At 67.6% G+C, this 17,370-nt stretch overlaps 1 protein-coding gene across 1 annotated transcript; it reads left to right on the top strand.

Annotated features, from left to right (window-relative positions):
• Positions 1 to 1,246: 1,246 nt before the first annotated feature.
• Positions 1,247 to 15,018, top strand: LOC105812610 (inverted formin-2-like). Its single transcript, XM_012647095.1, has 5 exons — positions 1,247 to 1,371; positions 12,480 to 12,879; positions 14,067 to 14,182; positions 14,254 to 14,413; positions 14,981 to 15,018. Exons 2-5 carry the CDS (start codon positions 12,489 to 12,491, stop codon positions 15,016 to 15,018), a joined length of 705 nt encoding a protein of 234 aa, XP_012502549.1. The 5' UTR covers positions 1,247 to 1,371; positions 12,480 to 12,488.
• The last annotated feature ends 2,352 nt before the right edge of the window (positions 15,019 to 17,370 follow it).

The raw sequence follows: 17,370 nt of genomic DNA, 5'->3' as shown, positions 1-17,370 counted from the left end.
TGAGACTGCTGGGCCTCGGCAGGGTCTGTACACGCAGGGAGGGGACATCACCAAGCCAGCAAGTGTGGGGCACATCCCTACCACAGGGGGTGGGGGGGGCGCACATGAGCCCCAAGAGGGCATGTGGTTGGCCTGCGGGCAGAAGCTGCTGTGAGGCCGGGAGCCACCTGGCCCCAGGTCTGTAGGGTCTGCGTCCGGAGCCCCTCCATCTGCCCGTGACCCTCTGTCACCAGCCCTGTCCCCATGGTCTACGCACAGCAGGCCCTCAGGAGAGATTTGTCAAGACACAAATGCGTGGAGACACTCTCTCCACGTGTTCTCATCTGAGCCTGGATACAACCTGTGCTCATTCTATTACACAGATGGGGAAACTGAGGCTCAACCAGGCCATGGCCCAGCCTGGGGTCACAGTGAGAGGAGGTCCTCAGGACGGGCGTGGTGCCTCTTCCATCAGGCTGGGGCTTCAGAGAGGCCACCTGCCTCTGCCCTCTGCCAAGCCACCCACGGCCCCTGGGCCCCCAGGTGCAGTCTGCTGTGAGCTCTGACCGAGGGTTAGACATCAGAAGGGACTTCCGGAGCTGGCGATCTGGTTCTGTCATCCAGCCGGGCCAGAGCCTACTGTGGGGCCGCGTGTGCGTGTGCATGTGGGGTGGTGGGAGGACAGGAGGCAGGATAGGAAGGGGCTGGCAGAGAACGCCCACCCAACACCGCGGCCGGCGCTGCTGGGAGGAGGGGCAGCTCCCAGGGATGCCGCCTCGACCACCAGCAAAGCGGGTCTGCCCAGAGCCCACCAAGAGGCCCCCGCAGCGCGGGCCAGGGGAGGGCCGCCGGCGGAGGCGACGCAGACGCGCTTGTCTCGGAGGAGGGAAGCCCAGGCATGGGAACTCAGGCCGGCCGCGCTTTCCTGGGCACGGGGAGATGAGCCCGTCCCACCGCCCAGTGGGTAGGCCCACCGGGTGGGTCGCCGCGGGTGGTGGAGAGCAGGGAAGCGGGGCAGCGGGCGGGGTCGGGCCGGCTGCCAGGTCTCCGGGGCCCATCCTCTTCCCCGCCCACCGGGAACCCGGCCCCCGGCCTGGAAGGGGCGGCTCGCGCATTTACCAGCGTGGGGCGATCCCGTAAAGTGGCCCCGCCGCCGGCCAGAGTGGGCGGGGCCTACCTGGCGACCCCCCCTCCGGTCCCTCCCGCGCCCCACGTAGCTGCCGGCGGGCGGGGCCGGCGGGAGGAAGGGGCGGTGTCGCCCCGCCCCGCGCCCGCCCTGCGCCCCAGTGCGAGTCCCGCGGAGCGCCGCAGTGGGCGCTGGCTGTCCGCAGCCCCTGGCCGGGCCGGCCCGAGCACCAGCCGCCCTCCGCCCTCCGGCCGCCGCCCCACCCGGTAAGTCCGCGGCCTCCGGGCCCCACCAGGAGCCCCGGGGTAAACTGAGTTCGGGAAGAGGTTGGACGCGCTTGAGGCTGGAAGTGGGGCTCCGGGTAGCAGCGCGTGCGCCCCGGGTGGCGACGAGCGGTCCCGTGGCGCAGGGCGGCCGGGGCCCCAGTTCCTGGGCGGGGGCTCCAGGGGGCCCCTGGCCCCGCCGGCTCCGCGCGGCCCGCCCGGGACTGCGGCCCTGGCGCAGGGACGCCGCCCGCGCGCGCCGCCCGCAGGGTGGAGGGCCGAGGGTCGACCAGCCTCCTCCTGGCAAGCGGGACTTCCCCGCTCCGCGGCTGCCACATCCTGACCGTGAATCAGCCACAGTTGGGAAAATAAACTTCAACTTCGGGTCCGCCGCCGGGTGGCACCCGGAGGCGCGCGCCGGTCTGCGGCCCCACCCTGACTGCGTGGTTTCTAGCTGCCCACACGCAGGTGGGCGCACACGGCCCCCCGGAACCCCCACAGGCTTGGGAGAATGAGGCCTTGTCACAGCTCTCTGTCCCTTCTGGGTGGGGTGGGAGGCCGTCCCTGTGCCCCTTCAGCCCCAGCTGTGAACCTCTTTCTGGGGAGTGACCTCAGGAGTGACCATAACCTCAGGAGAGCCAGGGTGACCAGCTGTGTCTCTGACCAGCCCCCAGCCACCCCTGGGAGCACAGGCGTGGGGGAGGTGGTCTGTCTGGGCCTTCTGAGGCTCTGCCACCCGGGGCTCCAGGCTGCACAGTGTGGGCCTCAGTTGTGACCACAGCATTCGCACCTGCCCAGCTGGACACCAGGGGTCAGAGTGGCAGAGATGGCTGTGGCCCTGCCAGGCCAGGAACCAGGCACCCACCCAGAGGTCAGGCACACCCACACGGGAGCCGGAGCTGGGAAGTTCCCTTCCCATGAGTCCCTGTGCCCCAGCAGCGGGGCCTGGGCGGAACACTTGCCTTCTCTGGGCCTCAGTTTCCACATCTGCACTCTGAGGGCTGGGGACAGTGGCTTGGACATAGACCTGCTCCCTGCTGCCCTGCAATGGGGAAGGACCCAGAGCAAATGCTCCGAGCCCCTCAGGATCCCATGCCAGGCAGGGGGCCCCAGGTCTGGGGTCTGAGCCCTCATGCTGCCCACCCCCCACCAGGTCAGCAGCAGTTGTCTGTTTAAATAGCCGGGTTGGCACAGGAGACCTCTCCTGGGACCACGTAGGAGCTGACTGCTGCCCGGGCCCCACCTTCTCATCCCTCCCCCAAGAGTTGGAAGATCTGGACTGATGCGGGCCCAGCAGGCCGCAAAGGGGACGTCCCTGGGGAGAAGGACTGAGGGGCTGCCCCCGTGACCCACCCCAGTGGGCTGCCTGTCGAGCATTCTGCTCCTCCGCAGCGAGGCCTCCTGAACAGCGGAGAGTTAACCTCCAGGCGCGGCGCCCCCGCGCTCTGTGGAGGTGCTGACGGCTGTCGGAGCTAATTGCGCTCACCTCACAGGCTGGGACCTGGGAGCTCCTGCCTCAAATAGACTCCGTTCAACTTCATCAAAGAGCAGTTGCTCCCCAGGTTGGAAAGGTTACCAGGTTTGTGCAGGCTGTAGGAGGGCGAGTGATCGCTGGATGATAACAGGGTGCGGCCCATGGGTGCAGGCACAATCCTGGCCAGGGTCGGTGGCTGTCCTCTGAAGCCAGCTAAGCCCTGGCTCTTCGCAGTGCCAGAGGTCAAGTTCCCCATCGCCTGAGGGACGGGGCCTGATTGCTGCCTGGCCCCCTCCCCTGCTTGGCCTTGCACACAGCAGGTGTCTAATAGGTGCGTGTTTCAGGGCCCAGTGGACACAGTGCATTGGGGAAGGCACAGCACCTGGGCTAGGAAGTAGAGACCACGCCACAGGATCCAGTCTCTTCAGGGCTGTCACGAGGGGCCACAGCAGGGCCAGGCTCAGGGGGCACCAGTGTCGAGGACAGGGAGACTGATATCTACCGGCTATGAAGGAGGGAGTGCATGGAAGGGGGTGAGCTCCCGTCACTGGAGATAGGAGCAGGGACCCACCACGTGGCCTCCTGTTAGGGAGACCCCCAGCCCTGCCAGCCCCACCCTAGGAAGGAGGGTCCTGCCCAGTCTGCCCCTGAGTGCTGAGCCGGTGTGGGGGTGTGCTCACACAGCACCCGGGCACGGGGTGACCTCCATGGCGACCTCCAGGCCTGGAGAGCGGCCTGGGCCTATCCTCCCACGGGGCTCGTGGCCCGTCCTCTCATAGCACCTGTCTAAATAAGGTGGTGGGAGGGTGCACAGCTCGGCGCGTCCTCTCTGAAGGGGTGTGTGAGCAAGGGCTGAGCCGGGGGGAGAGCCAGCCTGCCGCCTTCCGGCACGTGACCTCCAACCTCTCCGTCCTGGTGTGGGGTGGGTCCTGCAAATGGCATCCTTTTCACAGATGAGGAAACTGAGGCACAGAGCAGTTGGTTACGGACTCAGTGACGTCCATTCTGACGGGAGGCGCTTATAAAACGCCTACTGTGTGTGTTGGCCTCCGTGCCTCCCCTCCCCAGTGAGACCCGGGGCACTTACTGGGGGTCGGGGTGCGGACGAGCCAGCCCTTGGAGAGCTGGAGGCCAGGGCTGTCCCTGCCACCCCCGTCCCCACCACAGTGCTCACTCCAGGGCCCTGGCACCGCCGCCCTGGGAACGGGAGGCTCCGTCCTGGCCAAGTGGCCCTTCCTGGGCCTCTGAGTGGGGCGGGCGGCCCAGGCCCACCCCGGGCACCTGCCCGTGTGGCTCCGGAGCAGCCCATGCAGACAGACACTGGCCGAGGGCTGGCGTCCTGGGCCCTGCAGCCACAGTTCCTCACAGCAGGGGGGCAGGTTGGGGGGCGCAGTGGGGTGGAAGACCAAAGCCGAGGCCCCTGTCCTAGCCTGCTCCGAGGACAGAATGGCCGAAGGCAAGGGCCAGGGCCGCTTCCCGCTTCCGCCCGCAGCTTTTCCCAGCTGCACTCTGCCGCAGGAAGCTGAGGGAGGGGAGGGTCCGGGAGAAGGGCCAGGCGGACTCTCCTGGGCCTCTGTCCCTCGGCTCGCTCCCGTGGGACAGGGACGGTGTGTGCACTTAGAAGGAGAGCGTGGGCATGCCCTAGGCCTGGCAAGGATCAAGGCCTCTGCAGGGTCCGGGGTGCCTCGGCAGGGCCCCGCTCACGTCTGCCACTGTTCTTTCCTCCAGCCCCTTCCGGTGAGCTGGACCCAGTCTGAGCACCCCGGTCCCAGGTGGTACAGGAGGGGTGGGACATAGGCCAGAGGGCCGCCCTGCCGCCGGCTGTACCCCGGGCCAGCCTCATGGCGAAGGCCGAGGCCTCCCTGGGCAGGCGTGTGGCCGGCACTGCAGGGGCCGGGCCGATCAGGGCCCTCCGGTGAAGCGCTGAACGGACGGGAGGCCAGGCAGGAGCCACGCTCGGGCAGGTGGGGCAGGCGCCCCGCTTCGCATTTTGCAGATGTGCCACTGAGGCCTCGCGTCAGAGCCTCGCATTGAGGCTGACCCCGGGAGGGGAGGGCCCAGCCGGACACACAGCACTGTGGTGATCCCTCTGCATCTCCCCCAAGCCCCAGCCCCCTGCCATACCCAGCCAGTGGCCCCAACACACGCGGTCCTGACAGACACTGGTGGGGCAGGGGCCTCCCCACGCCTGAGCTGTCCTGGCCATCGCCAGGCGGGGGTAGCCATGGCTAGCTGGCCTCTCAGGGGCCTCTGTCTTCCCATCCGTGCCTGTCCCAGGTCCTCTCGGGCCCTGGGTTGCGTCCTCAGTGTGCAACTGCCTCCCCCACATCCCTGCCCGGTCCCCGTCCTTGCTCCAGGTCCAGCTCGAGCTGCCGCCTGGGCCCAGCAGCAGGGAGGCAGGTGTCTGCTCTGCACCCAGCCCCGTGGGGACGGCATGGGCGAGGGGCACTGCCTGTCCCCCTGCCTGTCTCTGCCTCCTGCATGTACACATGTGAGTGGCCTGAGAAGAGGAGCCTCTTGGGGACACCCACGGCCCTGCTCCTGCGCTCACAGGGCCCCAGGCTGTGGACGTGGGGGCAGGGGAGCAAGGGGCTACCTGCACAGCAGGGGCCCAGAGTGGGACCCCGGAGGGGGCAGTGCAGGCCATGCCGGGTCAGCCAACCGGGGTCGGAGCCGCGCGTGCCTGGAGAACATCCTGCCGTTCCGCACAGGAGAAAACCGAGTCCAGGACTGGCCCGGCTCTCCTGGGGCCCTGGCACCCTCGCGTCCCACCGAGGAACGCCAAGCATCACGCCGCCATGCTGAGGCTCTTGCTTGCCCAGTCGGGCCTCACGGGCTCCTGGCGCTAGCTGCCTTGGCACCGCCCCAGCTCGATCCGGCCGCCAGACGAGTGGTGGGCCGGGGGAAGGTGGCCGTCGGGGGGTCACCACAAAGGGGTGACCTTTGTGGTGGATACAGGGCCTGGTTTTCCAGGCGGCATTGCGCTCTGTCAGCAGGCTGCGGGGTTGGCGTCGACACCCTCGTCCCCATTTGAGGACAGGAACCAGTAGATCCTGTGGGTCATCCTGGGGACCCATCAGCCGTGGACACAGAGCCAGAGCCCTGCCCCGCCCTGGCCCTGGCGGTGGCCCCTGGCCGTGCCGGGTGCACACTCGGCCTCTCGCCCAATCTCAGTCTGCCTTTGTTCTCCCTGCTTCTCGAAAAGCAGCTGCCAGGCGCGGGCTGTGGTCAGGGCTCTGGGGGCTGGCGTGTGGGCGGGCAGGGGACCGCCCTCCTGTCCTGAGCATGGGTAGAGCGGGGCTGCACGCCCTTAGGCCCAACGGGCTGCAGCCAGCAGGACGGGAGTCCTCCAGGGTCTGGACAGGCTTTCTCTGAGGACAGCAGAGGGCCGGGATAGACACGGCCCCCTGCAAGTGGCGTCTGTGGCCAGGCTCTGGGGCTTGCGGTTGACCAGCCCAGGTTCCTAACCCGCCTGCCACCCGCGGGCTGGCAAGTGGCTTTGCCTCCCCCATCCCAATCACACATCTGCACACGTCACCCGCATCACCGCAGGTGCTGGGCAGGCCCTGTGCTCAGGAAGTGCCCTGAGGGCAGCGGCTGTCATTGTCCTTCCCCCTGCCTCTGCCTGGGCCCCAGGCTCCAGAGCAGAGCCCCAGAGTGTCAGATGTGGCCAGGGCCTCAGGGACACCCCGTCCGCCCTGCTCTCTGCAGCCCAGGAGATGGAGGCCCGGAGGCCCCCGCGGTGACTGCGGTCCCTGCGCACCCTTGGTGCAGGTGGAAGTGAAAGCCACTTCCACACTTCTGTCCTCCCCGGAGCCACCCCAGCCCGTGCACAGAGACCTGACGCCCACTTCCGTAGACCCTCCCCGCCCACCGCCCCGGCGGGCGTTTCCTGCTCACCACGTCCGCCACCGCGCTCCCTGTGGCTCCCGGCTCCTTTCCTCACCCGAGAGTGGGGTCAGCGGAGGATGCGCCTCCCCTGGCCCGTGCCTGCCGTCTGCCCAGGTCCTGGGGACACAGCCGGGCTGACGCTGGCCAGCGTGCCGTGAGGGACACCGGCGCCCGGCTCTGCCCCTCTTCCCCGGTGACCTGAGCACTCTGAGGCCAGCCGCCCTGTGAGATGCTGGTGGTGGTTTCCAGGCACTTGGTGCTTTTGTCCTCGTTACAAATGTGATCACGCACGTCCCAGATGCAGCTTCTGCTGGCATTTGGGCAGGTGTCCTGGTGGCATGTGACACCATTGCACTGACTCCCACAGTGTGGCCGCTTCGCGTCTTGTTTTCTGACTTGTTTTACTGGGGCCACCCCTCCCAGGGGCCTTCTGTACCACTGCTGGGCCCCGCAGGGGTCTGCTGGGGGCCTCCTTGTGTGGGGTGGGTGGGTCTCAGTGGGCTGGGAGGCGGGGCCTCGCTCTGTGTCCTGACTCAGGACTGCAGGTTGGTGGGGGCTGGAGTGCTCCCTGGACATGAGGCAGCCCAGGGGACAGTGAGGACACAGCCACCCCAGCCCTGCACGCTGCACGCCTCTGGACGGGTGGTCTGTGGGTGGACACACATTCTCACCCCTCCCTGGGGTTGGCCCGCAGCAGGAGGCCCAGCCTGGCGGGGATGGCGGGGAGGATGCCACGCGCTGGAGGCTGGGAGGAGGTAGCCTGATAGGACGGGCTCAGCTCCGGGCTCCCCCGCCCCGCACAGCCTGGGCTACCCCTGGAGCCGCGAGGAGCGCGTGCTGTTCTGGGGATCCAAGTGTTGCCAGGCAGTGGAAAAATTTGGGCTCTTGGAGAAGCTAAAAATACCACGTGGCAGCCCCTGCCTCCCGGTTCCGGAATCCCTCTCCTGCCGTGTTGCCCGCCCACCCGCTGGAGACAAGCTCCCTCCGTGCACCCGCCCCCGCTGGCCCCCGGCCCAGAGGCTCCCAGCCCTGCGTGACGCTGGCAGGGCCACCCCAAAGCTGCTGTCCTGACGTGGCCCCCTTGGGTGCCATGTGCCCAGCTTGTGCCCGACCCACCCCACCCCCTTGGGGTCCCCAGGACCCCTGGGCCCTAGGCAGTCTTACAGTCTAACAGGGACGGAGCCCCAGAAGGCAGCACCCTGAGGTGCCAGGCTCCGGGCTCTGCGTGCTCCTGGTGGGAGCTGGGACCCTGGGGCAAACCGCCTTGCACCAGGGGTCGGGGGTGCCCAAGACAGATCCGGAACATGTCACTGGGGCCTCTGGGCCCAATGGAGCTGGCTGAGGGACTGGACAGAGGGCCAGACCCTCGGTGCCTGGCTCCTGGAGGCCAGTGACCATTAGTCTTGCCTTACGGATGCCAGAGCTGGGCCAGGGGCCTACACGGGCGCTCAGGCCCCTCTAGCCCGGATTCGGACGTGGGCACACTAAGTCTCGGTCTGGCCGTGGACCCCCGTGCAAGGTCCCCAGCAGCTGTGCACAGCCCTGTGCCCAGGGCCCACCAGGACCCCACCCTCCTGGCTCAGTGTCTCTGCCTGCATGCCAGGGGCTGGACAGGTGGTCTCTGAGGTCTGGTGGGGGCCGGCTTTGGCCCTACCCCCACCCCCAGCTTGACAGATGACTCCCAGGTAGGGGCGGTGGCTCGTGGCTTCCCATGAGTCAGTGCAGCTGCCCTGGCGTGTGGGTGCTGGCATCGCCAGGCCAGGCTGGCCGGGCGCAGGCGGAGAAGGCGGGCGGGCGTGGTGCTGAAGAGCTGCCCCCCGAGGACTGGGCCAGTATCCGCCTCCCCTCCAGGGCCTCACGCAGCCCCACCATGACAGGTCTGGCTGAGTGCTCAGGTGGGTGGGCTGGCCCCATGCACACCCGAGGGAGACCCTGCCTGCAGACGCCCCTGTCTGGGGAAGACATGGGCCTGTCACAGTAGAAACCCCACGTGACTGGTGACACCCCGCTGATGGTGGGAGGATGAGCCCCACGGCCTCGGGGTCTTCATCGCAAATGCCCTGCCCTCTGTAGTCCCCTCGGTGCTGGGAAGTGGGGGTTTGAAGCTCGGGGTGGGGGCGGCAGGTGGGGATTCTTCCCTGGCCTCCCAACCCTGCAGCTTCCCCAGGGGTGGGGTCTGGCCTGAGCCCGGTACTTGGGCCCTGCAGAGTGCAAAGCTCCGAAGGTCGCAAATTCCTGTGCCTGGGGCCCCGCCCTCGGGAGGACACACCCCTGCAGCCAGGGTGGGGGGACTCTGAGGACACATCCCTGCACATTGGAGGCCCTGCCCCCATGCCACGGCCCTGGGCAGGGCCAGAGGGGGAAGGGCCTGGCATGCATGGACAGTCACCCCTGAGCACTCGCTCTGCGGTTCCGTCTGTGGGATCCCACTGCAATCGCCTTCACAGATGCAGAACAGAGAGGCAGAGTAACTTGCCCCTGGGCACACAGCCAGTAGGCCCAGGAGTGAGGTTCCCGCCAGCCCGGTGTTGGTGCCTGGGCCCTGCGCTCCTGAGACCAGTAAGCTGTGGACCCTGCACTCCGCGGTCCTGGCAGAAACGCACAACCAGCACTCGGGGCCGCCATGTCGTCGGAGCGGAGCCTGCGCTATCGGGGCCGCCGCTGGGCTTGGCAGAGCCCGCAGGCAGTGAGAAAGCGTAGTTTATTGCGCGCGCGCGTGTGTGTGCGTGTGCGCGCAGACACCTTCTCTCTGTATACATAGAAAGCTTTTTGTGGAGAAGGAAGGCTGGGGATGCCCTGGCGGGGCTGCTGGCTGGGGCTGGGGCGCCCAGCTAGAAGGGGGGCTCTGTGGGACAGGTAGGGGCACACAGTTGACTTTCTCTGCTTGGTCCTAGTTGGAAGCAGGGATAGAGTTACAGAAGCGGTCAGTTATTAACCAAGTCCAGCTGTCTGGGGCTGATTGCTACAGGGTTTTGTTTGGCTTCCTGGATGGTTGGCGCAGGTTGCGGGTCAGCGTCTGTCCTCATACATGGTGTGGCTGTTGTCCCCTTGGGTGTTTAGTGTCTCATCCTGACAAGCAGTGGGAGCGTCTCCAGGGAGACGTCCCGGCACGGGGCCTGGCTGGGTGGGCAGCACGGAGGGAGGAGAGCAGCTCTGGCCTCGGCCTCCGGGGCCCCCGCCACGCTCACCGTCCTAGTGGGACACAGGCTCAGCCGAGCCCTGCACCCCGCGCTGCCCACAGACAGTGCCTGGCGGGGCACCGCCCCAGGATGCTGAGCACATGCCAGGGAACAGGGCACAGGACCCTGCCTGGGCGGGCAGGCCAGGGACCTCCTGCTGTGGCTCCGCCCCGCCCAGACCGAGGGGGCTGCTGTTGACCGGGGTCTTTCCTGGAGTGAGCCCGTAGCCCTGGGGACCGGGGCATGCCCAGGGCAGCGCCAAGAGGGGCAGTGCTCAGGCAAGCCAGCCCCTGTGTCACACCGCTTGTCTCCAAAAGGTCGGGGTTTTGTGCGTGGAGGGATCCCTGGGGCTCTTGGCTGGAGAGGACACTTTGGATGCCAGAGGCCTGGCCTGGGAGAGTTCGTGCTCCGTCTTCTCAGCCTGCGCCAAGGGGACAGGGACTCTGGCCAACGGAGGCGGGGCGAGGGGGGTCAGTTCTGGGTGCCTCTTTAAGCAGCAACACCCAAGGTGGGTGGGAGTGCGTGCAGAGGCCCGGCTGCCGTGCTGTGCTTGGTGGTGGGAGCAACGCTCCCCCACCACCTCGGGGGGCTTTGGGGACCTGAGGCCGCCTGAGTGGAGGCAGGTCACGGTCAGCAGTGATGAAAAGCCAGGAGGATGCTGGCAGCCCGAGACAGGGCCCAGAGTGGGTGGGCAGAGGCAGCCGGAAGGTCTTACGCATCTGGGTGAGTGGACGGCGTGGGGGTGGCCAAGAGGGCCGGGCCTGGGAGGGTAGGTAAAACCACGGGGGTGGAAGGGGCTCTGGGCTCTCCACCCTCCTAGGGCTCGGGGCAGGGGGCAGATGACCCACCTGGGCGCAAGCAGGGGGAGGGGCGTCTACAGCCTCCCAGGTGCTCCCAGCAGCCTGACGCCAGAGGTGCAGGTGAGGGAACCGTGGCTCAGACACGAGGGACTCGGCTAAGGTCCACTGGTGAGGCCCATGCTAGGTCCCCACGCGGGCCGGAGGTCCCGCCACCTGTCGGGCTGCCTCCCAGAGGATCCTGCTGGCCCCGCAGGGCATTGGACAGGTGGGGGTGAGGGGCTGGATGGCCTGAAAGGCCAGGCTGGGTCTCTGCGCAGCTGGGCAGGGGCGGCGCGGCCCGGGAACTGCAGGGGAGGGTGCTGCATGACACTCCCAAGGTGGAGGGGCCAACAGGGCCTCCAAGGTGAGGACGGCAGGTGCTGGGACCACAGCCACCCTGGGAGACGGGCCTGCGCGCTTGTTCCCACTCGGCCTCTGGGTCCCCTATGACCCCAGCAGCCCCCCGTCCTGTGTCCACCCAGCGTACCAGGTTGGGCAGCACTTGGAGTGAAGCCAGGCTGGCCGTCGGCACGTGGTGGGCTCCAGAGCTGCCCGCTGGGGTCCAGTCTCGCTCTGCTGTTCCCAGCTGTGGCACCTGGGCACGGCCTGGCTGCCCTGGGAGCTGCTTCCCCACCGGGCAGCTGGGATGGAAAGCGTCTCGGGAGTGGTGGGCGCCGGCCGCAGAGTGCCGGGGCTGGGTCCAAGCCCAGTGAGCCTCGTCCCTGCCAGGCCCTGCCCCTCAGGCCTCCCTCCCGCTGCCGTTTTCAACGCTAAATATAAGGTCCGAGCCATACATGGTCGCAGGAGGGCCTGGGATGCCCCTGACCTTTGAGGCCAGTCCCCAGGGGCTGTGGCTGGGGACAGTGTCTCAGCCAGCTGGGCCCAGGGAGGGGCACTTGGTGGATGTGGAGAGGACAGCAGAGGTGCAGCCGCCGCCTGTTCTGCTTTGGGGAGAGGCGTCGGGGCGGGGGCGGGGGATACTTCTGGGCCAGGCCTCCCCCTGGCCTTCCAGAAGGGTCCGGGCTGAATCCTGGTAGAACTCTGAGGGCCAAGGTCTTGGTTGTCTGTCTGTCCACCATGCTCAGGCAGACACACTGACGCACAGGGAAGAGCCGGCTTGGCCGCCTGGGGGGCATTCTGTGCCTGGCAACCCTCCAGGCGGCTCCTGGGCCCCCGGCCTCTCTCCTGATACTGTGGGCAGCCCAGGAAGTGCCTGGGGGTTGGGCTCCACCCACCACTTGCCCCGTCCGACCCTGCCCACTGGGGCCGGGGAAGCAGCCTGGGAGCGAGATAAGGGAGCCTCAGAGACACCCTTTTTGTGGCCTCATCACCACTGGCTCGGTGTTCCAGCCAGCGTAGCCGCCCGCTGCCCTCCCGGCCTCTCCAGGCCACCCAGGTGTGGTCTGTGCACAGCCCCGGCCTTGGCTTCTGACCTCTTCCGGTCCTCGTGCGTGCAGTGGGCACCTTGCTGCCCGTGCCCTTGGGCGCCGTGGTGATTCGGTCAGGGATGGGCACGGGGAGGCCCAGGAACTTTGCAGCCCCCGTCAGGGCAGGGGACGGAGTGCCACCGTGACCTGTCAGCACAGCACGTCCTCCGAGCAGGAAGCACGACGGGGAAAGAGGCCGGGGACTGTGCCCCCACCTGCCGCTGGTGCCACGCTGGGCCTCGGCCTGGGTGTGGCCTCCACCCCTGCCCCAGCCGACGGTTCTTCTCCCCCGGCCCCGCAGCTCGGCAAGATGTCCGTGAAGGAGGGTGCGCAGCGCAAGTGGGCGGCGCTGAAGGAGAAGCTGGGGCCGCAGGACTCGGACCCCACCGAGGCCAACCTGGAGAGCGCCGACCCCGAGCTGTGCATCCGACTGCTGCAGATGCCCTCCGTGGTCAACTACTCCGGCCTGCGCAAGCGGCTGGAGAGCAGCGACGGTGGCTGGATGGTGCAGTTCCTGGAGCAGAGCGGCCTGGACCTGCTGCTGGAGGCGCTGGCGCGGCTGTCGGGCCGCGGGGTGGCGCGCATCGCGGACGCCCTGCTGCAGCTCACCTGCATAAGCTGCGTGCGCGCCGTCATGAACTCACCGCGGGGCATCGAGTACATCCTCAGCAACCCGGCCTACGCGCGCCAGCTCTCTCTCGGTGAGCCTCGCAGCACGGGCGGAAGTCAGGGCCTGGGTGTGGGCCGGGCAAGTGGGGCTTCCAGGGGTCGGGGGGCATTGTGCACCCCACATCTGAGCCCTGGTCACCGTGGGCCCGGCACCGGCTGCACCTGCTGTCCCCTCGGTCCGGTGCTTCCACCCCACCCTCCCCCCGGCCCTGTGCTGGTCCAGGCCCTCGTCCGCACTGTGGCGGCTAGAGCCGCTTGCTCAAAATCACAGGGCCCCCGAGTGGCTCCCACCTCCCCTGTCCCTGGCTCCCAGCCCATGACCCCAGCCCAGCCACAGCGCTCCGGGTCTGGCCTGCACCTGCTGGAGGCATCCTCCTCCACCTGCTGGCACCTTCCCCGGTTACCCCTTCCCACCTGGTCCCCTGCCTTGGGACCTGGGGGCTTCTTCCCCAGCAGCGGGCCCTGCCCAGGCTGTTCTCTGCATGCTTCCAGGGTCTTGCTCATCCTTTAAGTGCCAGCTCATTGCCACCCCCTCCAGGAAGTCTGCCCAGGTTGTGCTCAGTCCTGACCCCTTGGGAGAGACCCTTGCCCACCAGGCTGGACTGCTCCATGGCAGCAACCGGTCTCTCTGACACTTGGGGCTCCAGGACCAGATGGGGTGGCAGTGATGGGTGCAGCCAGGCCCGTGGGGACAGCAGGTGCCTGCATGTGTGAGCTAGAGGCCGCCTCGTTTGTGTCCCAGGGGCCAGGAGCTGGTGCAGGGGCCAAGCCAGCCTCAGCCTGGCTGCCCAGCGAGTCCTCTGTGGCTGTTCTCAGCGGGGCTAGATGACAGATGCCCCCGTCTTTCACAGCCTGGGGGATAGGGTCGGAGGCGGAGCCTTTTGGGGACAGGGAGGCATCTCAGGCTCTGTCTGCCGTAAACACAGACATGGCTGAGACTGGGGAAAACGTGGGCCCACAGCCAGGGATGGGACTGGCGGGGCCAGCTCAGCAGACCCCGAGATGCCTGGGGCTGCCCCAGCTCCAGGCCCTTCCCTGTGGTCCAGGAGGCAGATGGGGCGGGGAGGAGACAGCACCACAGGGCCCGCCCCTTGCCCAGCGCCCGACGTGAGCTTGGGGTGAGTGCGGAGCAGCCCTGGCATCTGCCCCGAGCCCGGCCGCCTGGGTGTGTGGCAAGGGTGGGCAGTGGGCCCCGCTGAGACCCGCGTGCCCCTGGCAGCCCTGGACACGTCCAACGTGATGGTGAAGAAGCAGGTGTTCGAGCTGCTGGCCGCCCTGTGCATCTACTCGCCCGAGGGCCACGCCCTCACCCTGGACGCCCTCGACCACTACAAGGTGAGCGGCGGCACCTGCCGGGCGGGCTGGGGCCTCCCGCCTGGGCGCGCCCTGACCCCACCTCCCCGCAGACCGTGTGCAGCCAGCAGTACCGCTTCAGTGTCATCATGGGCGAGCTCTCAGACAGCGACAACGTGCCCTACGTCGTCACCCTGCTCAGCGTGATCAACGCCATCATCCTGGGCCCCGAGGACCTGCGCACGCGCACCCAGCTGCGGAGCGAGTTCGTTGGTAAACATCCCCTGGCCGGGGCCCTGTGCTGCCCAGGGCCGCCTGGGTGCCCCATCCTGCCACCACTGTGCCCGCAGACCTTTCCCAGGGCCTCTGGGCCAGCCCAACCTAAACTGCATCCACCCGGGAAAGTGGGGGCCCCACAGAACCTGCCCCTCCCTTTCCCCCCACCGGGCGCCAGAGGAAGGCAGCATCTCACTCAGGCCTCGGAGCCTCCTGCCAACAGCTGCCCCTTCAGTGGGCCCCCGAGCACCTGGGCGTCAGCCTAGACAGTGTCCAGTTGCAAGGCTGGCGGGTGGTGTAGGGGCACAGGCAGCGTGACCCCCACATCCAGCCCTGCCCATCCTGCTGTGACCAAGCCCCACTGTGTGCCCAGCACAGTGTCGCTCCTCTGGAGCCTCACGTCCCTGGCGCCCCTCTGGGGAAGCAGAGCAGGGCTGGGTGCCCCAGGTGGTAGAAGTGAGCGGGGTGTTGGGGACAGGGTGCAAGATGCAGGTGACCCTGGGGCAGGCAGGGGTGGCCGGAGGCAGCCTCTGAGCCCTTCTGAGTCTGTCTGTCCCGTCCCAGGGCTGCAGCTGCTGGACATCCTGACCCGGCTGCGGTGAGTGGCCACAGTGCCAGTCCTGCCACCGCCCCTTTGCTGCTCCCCAAAGCCAGGCCCACCTGCCCCTTGGGTCCCAGTCACCTCCCCAGCCAGCACCTCTAGATGGGCAGGGAGGTGGCTCCCATTCAGCCCCAGTGGGTCCACTCTGAGGCCAGGTCTCAGGCTAGAACCTGGCTCACCATCCCCGGCAGCTGCCCATGGGAATGGGGGTTGCCAGGTGCAGGACGGGGCATCCGTCAGTTCAGGTTTCAGATGCACGACCAGTGACCTTTCAGTGTGAGTATATCTCAGATATTGCATGGGATGTACTTATGCTAAAAATTATTCATTGCTTTCTGAAATTCAAATGTAATTGGTACCTTGTCGTTTTATTTGCTAATCTGACAGCCCCGCTGGGAACCCAGGTAGCTGAGAAACCCCATCCTGGGCCTCAGTCAGCACCACACTCAGGGTGGGGTCCCCCCCAGAGAAGTCAGTTCAGAGGAGCCGAGGACTGGTGTGACTGGTGCTGAACTGGCCTTGGGCACAGTTTTGCCAAGTGGGTGCTTTGTGCCCCACCAGTGCCTGGCTGAGGGGGGCCGGCCCCACCTGCTGGGGGCTCTGCTCATTGGTCAGGCTGAGATGACTGGCAAGTCCTGGACCCAATGAACACTCAAGCCCCTCTGCCAGCGCTGGGCCCCTCCCTGTGTCCAAGTGGCCACGGTGGACCTGCCTCGGCTATGGTCTGACCATGCCCTCCCGGCACCCAGAGGGGGGCCTTCCCTTCTTGGCTCTCAGCCCTGGCCCCCCTTACGTGGGCCTGGGTGTGCACATCTTTTGGTGGAAGTGGGGGAGCCTGACCTTCCCCAGAGGGGTGGAGCTGCCCTGGTGACCTGGCAGCCTGGCAGGGGCAAGCCGCCGCTCTCTCTCGGGCTGGCATCCCCGGCCTCACTCAGGGTCTGCAGTGGCAGAATTGCCGGCACTGCCCGGGGCTGCCCCCGCCTGTGGTGAGTGGGGTGGGTGGGAGCAGCAGGCTCAGCCAGCCCCCCCACCTCAGAGACCTGGAGGATGCCGACCTGCTGATCCAGCTAGAGGCCTTCGAGGAGGCCAAGGCCGAGGACGAGGAGGAGCTGCTGCACGTGTGCGGCGGGGTTAACATGAACAGCCACCAGGAGGTCTTCGCCTCCCTGTTCCACAAGGTGGGCCTGGCTGTGGGGGCGGAGGGAGGCCCCACCAGGGTGGGCTGCGGCCAAGGTCCAGGGCTTCGAATGGCCCCCATCGGCCCTGGCCCAGCCCGCCATGGCCTGGCCAGCCCCACTGCGGGGAGCAGCAAGGGCGGGGGCTGGAGGGGAGGCAGTGCAGGAGCACTGGGCGCCAGGCTGGGCTGTCCAGGGACAGAGCTGGGTTTGCAGGACCTAGAAGGACAGGGTTCCAGAGGCCAGGGCTGCCCAGAGCTGGCCTTTGTCCTGGGCCCATCGGGTGGACTCGGAGGGGTGGGGGGCCAGGAGGCCGAGTTCCTGCGGAGCTCAGGCCCGGCCGTTCATACTCTGAGCTGGTGGCTCTCAGCTGCGGTGATGGTGTCCCAGGCAGCCCCTGAAGACATTTCTGGTTGTCAGTACTAGGCGGGGGGTGCCGCTGGCACAGAGTTGGCGAAGACCAGGGCTGCTGTTTAACATCCCATAATGCACAAGACGGTCCCAAATGTCACCAGTGCCGCAGGCTCTGATGCTGCCATCACCAGGGCTCCCATGAGGCATGGGGGGCGATGGGGTGGACGCCCCCAGCAGACAGGCCCAGTCTTCAGCCCACCTGGGAGGGGACCGCTGCTGACCCACCGCCCCCACCTGCCTCCCCAGGTGAGCTGCTCCCCGGCGTCCACCCAGCTGCTATCCATGCTGCAGGGCCTCCTGCACCTGGAACCCACCCACCGTTCCAGCCAGCTGCTCTGGGAGGCCTTGGAGAGCCTGGTGAACCGGGCCGTGCTCCTGGCCAGCGACGGTGAGGGGCAGGGGACGGGGATGCGGGCTGGTGGGCAGACAGGAGTCTTAGACCAAGGGGAGCCATCCTCAGCCCCTTAGGGGCTGCCCAAGGGAGATGGCCACCCCTTTCCTGCCTCCCCTTCCAGCCCACGTCCCTTCCTTCCCATCCCTTTTTCTGGCCCCCTCCCTTGACCCTGAATGTCCCCCACTGCAGCCCAGGAATGCACCCTGGAAGAGGTGGTCGAGCGGCTCCTGTCCGTCAAGGGGCGGCTCCGACCAAGCCCCCTGGACAAGGCCCACAAGAGCGTCCAGGCCGACCTAGGCCAGAGTCAGAGGGGCAGCTCCCCTGAAAACGGCACTGCCCCGGAGGCCAGCGTGGAGGGCCAGCAGCTAGC

The sequence above is a fragment of the Propithecus coquereli genome, unplaced genomic scaffold, assembly GCF_000956105.1.
Source record: "Propithecus coquereli isolate 6110/MARCELLA unplaced genomic scaffold, Pcoq_1.0 Scaffold256, whole genome shotgun sequence".
Taxonomy (NCBI): domain Eukaryota; kingdom Metazoa; phylum Chordata; class Mammalia; order Primates; family Indriidae; genus Propithecus; species Propithecus coquereli.
Note: the sequence above shows the minus strand (reverse complement) of the source record. Positions and strands in the feature narration are given on the sequence as shown.